Consider the following 12,582-nt stretch of genomic DNA (forward strand, 5'->3'; position numbering starts at 1 on the left):
TGGAGAACTATGCTCCTGTATTTTAATGTTGGTCATGCTGGTGGTGGTAAGAGCAAATATTTTCCTTTGAGGTTCTACTTGGTATAAAAAGTTCAAGAACTACTAACTTGGAATGACTTGGATCAGTGTATGAATGTCCGTTAGGAATCTTTACTCACCGACAATGCACTAAGGAAAATTCGGCCACAATTGTTTTAAATGAACTTTTTCATTTAAGGCTGCACTGGCTTGAAGTCCTTGCATTCTGTAATGTTGACATTTTTAGGCAGAGTTTTCTTTTTCAGTCTAATGTGAAGGCCAACAGGTGGCTGATTACATGGGTAATTGTACTGTCTTCCTATCACTGGCATAGATTTAACAAAGACAGCAAAGTGGTCTGTATCAACTATTCTAATCTCTTTTATATTTTAGTTCAATGGCAACTTTTTTAAAAGCCCAACCAGCAAGCGAAGAGGTATTGAGAGACAAAGCAAGCCACAATTTGAGAAATGACCAGACGAGCTCCAACATGAGCAGCAAGGGTGATCAGAACGACTCCTTCAGCCATGACTAGCAGAGCTACAACATGAGTGAGGGCCACCAGAATGAGTCCTTTTAACAAGTCCAGCAGAGTGAGACCTTTCAACAACTCCAGCAGTATGACAGAATGGATGATGACTTGACAGATGAGGGGTTGATTGTGAATATTTGATTTGGACTGCATGGAAAAGCCATTTCATGTCATCCCAGTCTAATAGAATTAAAATGCTTGCCTTCGCCAAGTGTTTTTGAAAACATTCACGCTGTGCACACTAAAGACATCACTTTTAGTCAAGAGTGCAACTTCTGTTCAGCAGTCCTAAAACTTTGCACAAAGTACCAGCATCAATTATAGAGTAGGGTAGTTTGGTAGGGGTAAGTGTTCATCAAAAACAAGGTCAGATTTTTATTTGTAAAGAAAATCTAAGCCACTAACATGGAACACGAAACCCAAATAATTCAAATGTTAACTATATATGCTTTTTTTATCGATAAAACAGTATTGAACTTAAGGCAGTGGTTCTTGTGCCGTTGGAGGAGCTGTCAACACTAGTCAAGCGATTGACATTTTGATTGTATGTTTAGGTGGAGACTGCAGAGTGAGTGAAGCAAACTCATGATTTGGTGGTGACAAAGATCAAATATTGTCATGGAATTATTGTGCTGCTCAAATGTAAAAACTGGTATTTTAAGAGTAAATCGATTGGCGTGTTTATTGGTTAAGTACTTAAAACACAGTCTGTGCTGCACAAGTCAAGTCATCCTTAACACTTCTAAATGTATATGTGCATTTTGACTTCACTAGTTTGATTAAACATACTGTACACTATTGTACTTTTTGTGGATGGTCCGCATTCATTATTTTTCATTGGGGTAATGAGGTACAATTGCATGCATGTTTCATGATGGGATTTAAAAAAAAACATTTTTAAATTTCATAAACTAACAAAATACAGACATTATTTCCACTCATTTTTTTCATTCAATAATGAATAGAAAATGCAGTTTTGGTGTTAACATGAATGTGTGAGGTCCCACTACACAGGCTTTATAATCAGCTAAATGTTTGTTGCAACTACTGTATGTGTAGGACATCCTGATGGACATCTGAGTAGTTTATATTTTAAAAAAGTACACAGAGAGTAATACAATTAAAAAAATATATTGTAATGCAATGTGTGTATGAAACTGATTAATTTCATATAACATTAAATATAGTAAACTCATTGTTTATAGACCTGTTGATATACAGTACATTAGACGTGTAATGATAAATTATGGAAACGTAGCTCACTGTATCCTATTCAATAAATTAATTCAATACATATTTTCATAGTACACATTTTCCATGCCTGATGTGTTCGAGGCTCTCTGACAAAATGTTCTACACTGGTGACACTCCGTCCCATCCACCTTTTCGTGAAATTGGCCATGAAGATCATGCCCATGCCACCTGAAGCATTTTTTCCACAGTCAGCAGTTTTTCTCTGGGTTTTCCCATTGATTCACCGCTTCTCGTCTCCAAACTGTCAATCTTTTCCCAATCTGAGAAGGTCACGGGCTTCACTCCTTTGGGGATGACAAAACAATGCATTTTGAGCAATTTGTTGACTACTTCAAACAATATATGCATAGAGAGCTTGCAATGTGCCATTTTATTTTAACACTGACAATCTAGTAATGCAGAAAGTCAGTTTTTACTACTACTACCGTATTTTCACGACCATAAGGCGCACCTAAGTCTTACATTTTCTCCAAAATGGATGGGCGCCTTATAATGCGGCGCGCCTTATGTGTGCACCGAGTTCCAACATCTATAAATGTTGTTGTGTGATGAGCACGTCGCTTGACTTTTTTTTTTTTTTTTTTTGGGAGAATTTCCTGTCGAGGGGAGGTTGCGTGAAGTAGGATGCTAAAGCCACGCCCCCGCGCCGGGGTGTTTTTTTTTTTTTTTAACCGCTTGACTGACTGGGAGCATTTCCGGGGTGTGCACTTTGCAAAACAACATCGGTTTGGCTAAGGACCCCTGAAAATGTTACCTACGAAGAGACACTCTTATGAAGCACAGTTTAAACTGCAAGCTACCAGTTACGCCGAGGAACATGGGAATCGAGCAGGCGCGAGATAATTCAAGATGAACGAATCCATGGCTCGCAAGTGGAGGAAGCAGGAAAACGAGCTTCGCCAAGTCAAGAAGACGAAGTTGAGTTTCCGCGGAGAAAAAAAAGAAAAACAAAACGCGGAAACAAGGCGAGGTGGCCTGAGTTGGAAGACCAACTCGAGCAATGGATTAATGAGCAAAGAACAGCCGGGAGAAGCGCCTCAAGTCACCATTCGACTGAGTGCAGTAACTCGGGGCTTGCCAAGTCTCCTCCTTCAATACCAGATATCTGTCGCAGCACCACCACTGACCTGTAACAGGCAACATGGTGCTACAGGTCTTCCAGACTGCCAGAAAATACAAATAAGACAAAAAAATAGTACTAGAAAAAGAAATGGAAGACACCAGGCTAACATTCATTCTGCCTTATGGTATTATTATAAATGCAGGAGCTTCGAGAAATGGTGACGCTACCAGGCACCAGACCTGAGATGCTGCCAGCTGATTTTGGAATCACTTGATACCTTTTTATTTTACACTCACTCATCCCTTTCGTCGGGTAAATTTGCATATTAAAAAAACCCCTGCCCTTACAAACTTAATAGTTAGACAAACAAAACAAAACGCGGAAACAAGGCGAGGTGGCCTGAGTTGGAAGACCAACTCGAGCAATGGATTAATGAGCAAAGAACAGCCAGGAGAAGCGTCTCAAGTCACCATTCGACTGAGTGCAGTAACTCGGGGCTTGCCATCATTCCGGGAGGCTTGACGAACCGCTGGACATCCGTGTAAACAGGGCGTTCAAAGTGAAGTTGCGAGCGGCGTCGGAGCCATGGATGACAGATGGCGAACACAGCTTTACTGAGACTAAGAGGCAGCGCCGGGCGAGTTCCGCCACCATTTGTGAATGGATTGTGGATGCTTGTTCGAACTTTCGCACGGCAACGAGACTGACTCGAACCTGGCGTTTGATTGACAACTTGCCCAGCTGTTCATTTCGGATACAGAAGATGAGGACTTTGATGGATTTGTGGATGAGGATTGATAAAAAAAATAACGTGAGCACATTGTTAAATACTTCAATAAAGTACAACCGAACTCAGTTTTGCTCCCGCTGCCTTTTTTTGCTGTTTTCGCGTGCATACCGTATGTTTTAAGCTAGCGTATGTTTTACCATGCCTGCGCCCAATAATACAGTGCGCCTTATGTATGTGTTAAATACAGAACTAGACCCCGTAACTGAGACTGCGCCTTTTAACACGGTAACTACTGTAAGCGTTTTTCTCATGTATTACAGCTTAAAATTAACAAAGCATATTGACCAGAATTATACCTCTCTTTTCAAGAAGAGTTCTAATACTTAGTGACCCAGATTTAGCAACAGACATGTCCAAGTTCCCTGCATCCATGTCTTCCATTAAGGATCTTGCAGTGTCAAAACTATTATTCATAGTGGTGGCGATCACGCCAGTTGGGCCCGTCTTAAGCCAGCCGCTACAGTACAGACCTAAAAGGAAAGAACGGTGTTGATGTTAATTTATACCTGGTTTTTCATTGATTGGTGTGGGGTTTTTTTTGTAAGTACCTGGAGATTGTTGAACGCGGCCCATTTGGTTCGGGACTATCGCTTTGCCAGAGTCAAAGGGCACTGATGGGTCAATGAGAAGACACTTGTAGCCAATGCTGCTAATGACAAGGCCACAGGTCACATCCTCTACCTCGCCAGTGAGCACCGCACGAGCAGCCTCACCTGAACCCTGGTTACATGCAGGCAGACAAGTAAAATACAAATTGTTAATTCGGCAATTAAGATGCGGAAATCTACCTCCAGTTTGTTGACTGCAAGTCGGATGGCAGCTGTCCTGGTGGCATCAGGACTGGGAAGGACGAGAACAGGGCTCCGGAAGAATCGAAGACCCCAACTGCGCAAGCATTTGCTTCTTCTTTCCTGTTCCTCCTCCGCTGGAAGCTCGGCAGCTGCCTTTAACATCAACTCTGTGAGACGTTTTCTTGGTCTTGGTAAATCTATAACAGCAAAGGCACATTTTTGTTTTTTGGGCTAATATCATTTTGTTTATGTGGGGGATACGTTCCCAAACTACCCATCTTCTTCTTTCAATTCCTTTCGGCTTGTCCCTTTAGGGGTCGCCACAGCGCATCATCCTTTTCCATGTAAGCTTATCTCCTGCATCCTCCTCTCGAACACCAACTGGCCATCATGGCTGGCCACAGCACTGTTTTATAAACTTTGCCCTTCATCCTAGCAGAGACTCGTCTGTCACATAACACACCTGACACCTTCCTCCACCCGTTCCAACCTGCTTGGACCTGTTGCTTCACTTCCTGACCACACTCAACATTGCTCTGGACAGAGCCTGTCTCACCTCTTCCCAAAAAGCTGAACAACACTCGTCCTGTCTCAGCTGCCACCACATGGTTCTCTGCTCTGCCTTTGTCTTCCTAATCTTCCAGTCCAACACCGAGAGTCATCTTGCACACCACCATCCTATGCCGTCTACCCATACTCTCCCCTACCACAACCTTACAGTCGGTAACCTCCTTCAGATTACATCGTCTGCACAAGATGTAATCCACCTGCATGCTTCTACCTCCGCTCTTGTAGGTCACCCTATGTTCCTGCCTCTTCTGGACAAAAGTGTTCACTACAGCCATTTGTATCCTTTTTGAAAAGTCTACCACCATCTTTCCCTCCAAGTTCCTTTCCTGGATGCCCTACTTACCCATCGCTTCTTCATCACCCTAACAAAATGTAGTTTTTTTTTAATAAACCTTCAAACAAGTATTTAAACTACAAAATGTGAAAATTTATGAAAAAGAAATATATTAGTAGGTTAAATTAAATTGCGCACATTACTTTTGGACTGCCCCTTATATTTATGCAATGTATTCACTCGGGTGAGAAAGGGAAGCGTGTGAATTACACCAACATATTTCAAAACAGACTGGTCATAGTACATTTCCTGTAGTGGTGCGCAAGTTAAGTCGCACCCTGCCTTTATGTACAAATGTTCACCCCTGAACTATACACAGCATCAATCAGCCCTGTTGTTATTTCTCTGGCAAGGACAGGCCCTGTGGTCAGTGGAATGAGGACAGATAACTGTGGGGAACAACTTTTCTTTCTTACATAAGAAAACGTTTGAAAAGGAGAATACAAGAATGACTGTCTTTATAGTTGAAAGGTGGAGAGGAAAGTATTTAAACTGCCTGTAAACCACAGCCTATGTTCAATGCTGTTCCTGCTATACACATAGTCATCATAAGCAGTTCTACACCCAGTAGAAAAAAACAACACTGTTAAATTAATATTGCACTACCATTGTCAGTCACATCTAACTATTAAGTTTGTAAGGGCAGGGTTTTTTTTAATATGCAAATTTACCTGACGAAATGGATGAGTGAGTGTAAAATAAAAAGGTATCAAGTGATTCCTTGATAATATTTAGATGATTTCTCACCTTGAAGAACCTCAGGGACACCCTCAAAATCAGCTGGCAGCATCTCAGGTCTGGTGCCTGGTAGCATCACCATTTCTCGAAGCTCCTGCATTTATAATAATACCATAAGGCAGAATGAATGTTAGCCTGGTGTCTTCCATTTCTTTTTCTAGTACTATTTTCTGTCTTATTTGTATTTTCTGGCAGTCTGGATGACCTGTAGCACCATGTTGCCTGTTACAGGTCAGTGGTGGTGCTGCGACAGATATCTGGTATTGAAGGAGGAGACTTGCTATTGTAAGGTGTGGTGTGCTGGGTTTGTCATCTCCAGTAAACCACATACAAATAACACTACAATTAAAAACATTACATTACATACATTAAATACAACTGGGAATTTGTCAATGCGGTGGTGGGGTATTTGTTTTGCAATGTGTCCCTGCACACACTGAGCACTAATTTGACACTTGCCGATTTTTTCCTTGTCAATGTGATGGGTCCCTCTAATTTTAAAAATGAGTTAAGATATATATAAAACAAAAAACAAAAAAACGGTGTGTATTTAACCGCTTTATCGTTAAGGATGAAACCACAATTAGATGAACCTTACACAGCTTCTCTTTTAATAGTTACTTGTTAGATAAATGTAAAAAGACATGAATCTCTGTTAATTGTAAAATGTTGAACAATAAAACACTCGACCTTTAAAAAAAATGTTTGCTGTCATATGGTGACGCAGCAGTAAATTTTTTGTTCATCTCCTGACAAACCTTGTTGAGCTGGTTCACCAAATGAAAAAGAAAAGCACATGTATAGTTTGAATTCGAATGAGTTCAAACTCCTGACATTTAGTGTGACTTCAGTGGCACCAGAACATTTTGAAGTGTATAGCGTTTGACTTTAGAGATTCCACTGTACTACTTACAGAAGCATCAATTGCACACCGACAATAACACTGTGTAAATGTTCGTCTCAATTGTGACCTTACTTACATTATACATATGTAGTGACTTGATTTGTATTATCTTCCAAAAGTCAACATCAGTTGTTGTACTATAGTTATTTGAAAACTGACACACCTTGATTGTGTACGCAACCTGCATGGGTCCTCTCCTGCCGACAATGAGCACCCTGCGGACTTGGCTCTCCATCAGAGCTTCAAGGGCAGGCTGAGTGATGTCGGTGTTCTGCAGATAACCACAACCAATATTATTTTATGTAGATGGATAGATGAATGCATTCCCTCTGCCACAGACAACACTCATATCCAGTCCATTCGCTCAACTGAGAAAGGGCAGCCCCCAAATTTATGTCAACTTTCTTGTTATATTACAATCCCTAAACCACTGATAAATTATAACCCTTAATCTAGATAGACGGGAACCATCATTGGTAATTTAATTGGTGTTCACCATGGGGCAGCAAAATATGTTGGAAGAATTTAGATCAAATGAGTTCCTTCACATCTGCACATACCGTCAACACCAGTACAGTCTTACCCATCCACTTACCTTTAAAATGTCAGTAGGTGACAGTAATATTCTTGCGACGTCCAAAGCCACATTGCCCTGTCCCAGAATGACTGCTGTTTCACAACTCAGATTGGGGCTCAGCTGAATGAGAAAAGATAATGGTTTACAATCTGATATCTGAGGATAAAGAAGCAAAAGGAGAAGAAAGATTCTCCATGAAGAGACGTACCTCTCGGCAGCTTGGCAGTCCATTGTACCAACCCACGAAGTCTTTGGCGGAATAAACACCGGCCAAGTCTTCTCCGGGTATCCCCATCCTCCTGTTTCCCTCTGCCCCATAACTCTATGACAACATATACAACACTACATAATAAAAAAAAAAAAACACACTTACTCCAAGCTAGTTTTGAACGAAAGCTTCTTACGAGTATTACTGCATGGTACGCTTGCTGCAGCTCTTGAACGCTCACATCCTTGCCAACGTTCACGTTTCCGTAGAAACTACAGCGTGCATGTTTGGCAGTCTGCGTGAACGTGTTGATGACGTTCTGAGGAGATTACAGACAAGAGAAAGAAAAAACTGGTAAATTAGTGTTGTTTTTCTTAATCATAAATCAGTTTCATTTTTTGAAACAGTGAATTCAAATGTTAATCCCACTTTAGTAGTTTTAAATGAGTACTACCAAAAAAATACTGTAAGTGTTCATCAAAAACAAGACAGAAGTTTTCAATAATATTGTAAGCAATTTGAACATTAGCAATGCACTTCTATATAGGAAAATATTCTTAAATAACCATTCAATTGAAACGTATAGCACATAAGTTAAATACAAATTGGGCCCAGATAAATGTTTAAAACCAAACACATTTTTTAAATTAAGATGCACTGTATTGAACTTAAAAGTTAAATACAACTGGGAATTTGTCAATGTGGTGGTGGGGTATTTGTGTTTGGCAATGTGTCCCTGCATTACAGCATAGTGTTTTAGGTGCTGCCTCCACGAGTAAAAATGCTTTTATAGTCTCCAAAGCCCGCAAAGCCCCTCTAGTCGGTCGTCATGGTGACGAAAGCCGGACTTGCCATCGGCCCAGCAATATATTGGGCAGGATGACGGCTGGCTCACTCGCATGAGACAGGGCCACCCCCTAAAAATTGGCAAATTTTAGCAAGACAAAAAATGGGCTGTGTAAAGTGTTCTATAAGTCTTGACCCTTGAGGTGTTTTCATCAAAACATGTCACAGACACCTGGACCATTAATCTGGTCTGTATCATTTCCTTTAAGGTTCACCTTCACTTCAGGATGATCCGGGGCGACCCCGAACCTGACGAGGCCAAAAGGGACGGGTAGTCGCTCGTAAATATCCACCTCAACATCTTGACGGGCCTGGGAAAATAAGCAAAGATGTAACCATACAGTGCCTTCAAAAAGTACATTTCCCTTACCTGATTTCTGATGTTAACTATGTCCGAGTTTAACTTAACATGGTAGAGAAGGCCCCCCCCCAAAAAAATAATAATAATACATCCTCATTCAAGCTTTTTACCCAGTTTTATTAATTGAGCTGCCTTTGTCAATTGACAGGAGTGGTTTGTTTACTATGAAAGGGCTTGAGCTTTTACAACCCGGAAGTACCTGTGACGCCATGGTGAAAAAGTATGTATACTGTATTTACCTTGATCAAGTGCTGTGCTGTGTAGAAACCTGCTGGTCCACTGCCAACAACGCACACCTTCGGTTTGCATGAGGAAAACGCTGCCTCTCCTAGAGGAAATACAAAATAATAATAATAATAATAAAATTAAAAAAAAGCCCAAATTGTCAAGCTTGATCATTTCCGGAAAAAACGCTAAGAAATTATTTGCAACCAAGCTCGAAAGCTAATAACTGCAGTCGTTTTAGACGCTTTCTTTTTACAGAGCCAAGCTTACTTGAAATGCTAAAAAAAATGTTTAACAATAACGTAGAATAAAGTTGACTCACCGCGTCGACTTATCCATCTACTCCTTCTCCACGTCCTCAATGTGACACCGGCAAACAGCCTTGTAAAAGCACCCATTTTGTATTTTTTATTTTATTTTATTTTTTTTGCTTGCAATAAACAGTGTTGATTTTAAACAAAAGTGTTTCTGTTTGGTAGGCAGCTCAACATCGCATCCTCCTCTACACCGGACTGACGACAGGGACCGAGAGCAAAAGGCAAGGTAAGCTTTTTTTCCTCTCTCTCTTGGTTGGTTTGCTCCACTAGACTTGGTTACTGATGTTAGATGCGGCAGGGCTCCTCCACTTATTAACTTCGTCACATTGTGAACACAACATCTAGTTATCTCACGCTTCTACGCTGTGTACCACCTTAAGTAGTCCGATAGAAAAATTAATACTAACACATTGGTTCCCCCAGGAACATTTATATGAAAATGTCAATTAAACGTAAAAATGGGAAAAACATTTATCAAGTATTGTAACTCTTATTATAACTGTTCTTAAATTAGCAGTCACCCATGTAGATTAGTTCTGAAAAAAATGAACACAAATAAACCAACTGAAAATAAACAAAATGTAATCATCGATTTAAATGCAAAGTGTTATATATATTTTTAATTGTACGTGTATTTTTTTCATTTGAATTATGTTTATATATTTAAAGCGTGACTTCATTACATTTTACGTTAATTAATGTACACATAAAATGCAATTAGAAATTGTATTTATTTATTATATTATATAACATATTTCTTGGTCGTTTTCTAGACTTTTTATTTTATATACCTTTGTATCCTTATTTTGCACTGGCCTTAATACACTGTATGTAGCCCCAGATCCACAACATATTAACTCCATATTTGAGTATTTAAAAAACAAAACAAAAAAACATTCATGATTAAAGAATCAATGTGATATACACTCCAGGATCTTTTCTTTCTTTCCTGTTTTAATTTGGGAATTTGTTTCTATCAAGAAATTTGAGGTTGAACAGCAAAATTGTGAACATTTTGTAATTTAATGCTGTTTGTTGTTATGTAATGTACACTATTTCAAAATGAATAAGAAAATAATGCTTGCACTGGTATTTCCATGTTCACATTTCACGCACAGCAAACATACAGGCCAGGATGTGGTAGCTCTCTTTACAGGCCTGCTAAACATATATTAGAAAAGGAAGCAAAATGTGTTGACACCTTTGCAGGGTATGCTTCTTGCTGCAATATCAAAAATGATCTACTGCAAACCACAAATGCTTATTCATGAACAGTTCAACGATAACTTATATGTATCTGATGTCTGCAGCATTTTCAATGTAGCGATAATTATGCTCCCGCTGTTGCTCCTGGTGGTGGCAGACATTTTCTATCCTGTACAGTCTGGTTTCTTTTGAACTTCTCCTAGACATGAAGTGATTTTTAAACTACAGGAACACAAAGAAAATACATTCAGTTGAAAGTGCATTAAAATGCAAACAACCAAAACACTTCATGGTAATAATGCAACTTACTTTGTATCTGCGTCTCACAATCACTGCTCCGGCTACCACTGTGACAGTTAATACTGTCACAGTTACAACAATCAAGGTGCTATCCAAAATCTTACTGCATTGTTTCACATCTGTGAGGGAAATGTTTTAGATTTAACTTGAATCAACACACATTGTTTTACTCTTTACTTTTTTTTCTTTACTCTTTGTACCTTTGACAGTGATAAGGGTCTCATTGCAGAGAAGGGTTTGCTCTCTGGAAAGATCTAAATTGAAAAACAACCATTTGCAGTAATACAAGTCCGTGTCTTCCAGCTGCAGTTGAGAAATCTTGATAGTAAAGCCATGACCTTGATTGGTGTGCCGGAAAGGGGTTATGTGAATTCGGCCCTCAAATTCTGCAGCTGTCGTGTTCTTGGTTAACCAAGCTCTATCCAAGGACAGGAACAGCACTTTCCTTTCACCTTGAAAATGTCTGTTTAAGTAAACTCCCACTGGATTGGACAACATGGTGGAGCATGTTATCTCAGAGGAGAAGTCGACACTTGCCACCGATGTGTGTGAAGGATCCTGTGGATCTACAAGAGAGAGATTCATTTTTAAATGAAATTTTACAGTTCAGGCTGGCAGTGGCCACAAAACCAAATGGTCGTGAGATAATGTGCAGGGTCGGGGCGAGGGGGCATCAGTGGTAGCTGGCCATTGTGACAGCCTATCATTGGCGTGGATGCATGCGACTGTCAAAAAAATTGGCCAAGGCAGTCCCAGTCAAGGAAACCTAGTGGGCTGTTGTAAAATAGGGTGAACGCAACCAAGCCTGACACAAAGACAGTGCGTATCAAAACTTGGTCAGTATGTGAGACAGGAAGCATATGTAGAGATTGATTAGCAAATTAGTTGACAGAAAACTAACATATTGAACCTAACCCATATTTATTGAGTGGGAGTATGCCCCCCGCGCCGACACTGGAGCCTGACCAGGCAGGAAAGCTTCATTCGACTCTGCCAAGGCCACAAACTTGCTCCAAAGCTGCCCGCCATCCTCATTTAATCCGTAGAACGCCTATGAGAGCGACCCCCACCAGAATGTCACGGGGTTGGAAGAAATGTACTGGCATCAGAGGTAAACAGGGGGCAAAACAGTAGTGCCCTTTTAGTCTTTGGGAGTCAGCAGCCCCTTGCCCCCACAGCCTCTCACGGGTACCGTGATAGACCATGAGTAAACTTAGTAAATTTGAATGCAGAGGGAAAAAACTGGCCGAAATCTCATACCGCACTACGTTTCGGGCAAAAGGGGCAGAGTGGCAACCAGGAACATAATGTAAATGTAGCCTAAAGAGGACTTTCGGTAAAAAAAATTATGAATGGATGATTTGTTTCTGACCTACGATTAACTGGTGCCCAAGTAAAATAGGATTGTCTCTCTATCTTAAACATGGCCTACTTTCCTGTGGTAGAAAACTTAAATACATTTATGCATACTCATCTTTTTTCCACCTCTGAACTTTCTGTATGTTCACTCCAAGTACACATGAAGAGCTAATTTCCAAAAGGAGATAA

General features: G+C 40.3%; 1 protein-coding gene across 1 annotated transcript; it reads right to left on the reverse strand.

Moving 5' to 3' along the window:
- Nucleotides 1-1,430: 1,430 nt before the first annotated feature.
- fdxr (ferredoxin reductase) lies at nucleotides 1,431-9,697 on the reverse strand. The gene is made up of 12 exons (XM_061755876.1): nucleotides 9,534-9,697; nucleotides 9,226-9,314; nucleotides 8,841-8,936; nucleotides 7,976-8,098; nucleotides 7,780-7,893; nucleotides 7,590-7,691; nucleotides 7,158-7,265; nucleotides 6,100-6,184; nucleotides 4,446-4,645; nucleotides 4,206-4,377; nucleotides 3,954-4,127; nucleotides 1,431-2,088 (listed from the first exon to the last, which is right to left on the reverse strand). The coding sequence occupies exons 1-12, from the start codon at nucleotides 9,607-9,609 to the stop codon at nucleotides 1,958-1,960; spliced, it is 1,470 nt and encodes a 489-aa protein (XP_061611860.1). The 5' UTR covers nucleotides 9,610-9,697; the 3' UTR covers nucleotides 1,431-1,957.
- Between the last annotated feature and the right edge of the window lie 2,885 nt (nucleotides 9,698-12,582).

This window comes from Phyllopteryx taeniolatus, chromosome 19 (assembly GCF_024500385.1).
Source record: "Phyllopteryx taeniolatus isolate TA_2022b chromosome 19, UOR_Ptae_1.2, whole genome shotgun sequence".
Lineage (NCBI taxonomy): Eukaryota > Metazoa > Chordata > Actinopteri > Syngnathiformes > Syngnathidae > Phyllopteryx > Phyllopteryx taeniolatus.

Coding starts and splice junctions, on each gene's coding strand:
- fdxr (XM_061755876.1), bottom strand. CDS start 9,609: ATGGGTGCTTTTACAAGGCTGTTTGCCGGTGTCACATTGAGGACGTGG. Junction 8,099..8,840: donor CGGATCATCCTGAAGTGAAG/GTGAACCTTAAA, acceptor TAATCTCCTCAG/AACGTCATCAACACGTTCAC. Junction 6,185..7,157: donor AGGTTGCGTACACAATCAAG/GTGTGTCAGTTT, acceptor TTATAAATGCAG/GAGCTTCGAGAAATGGTGAT.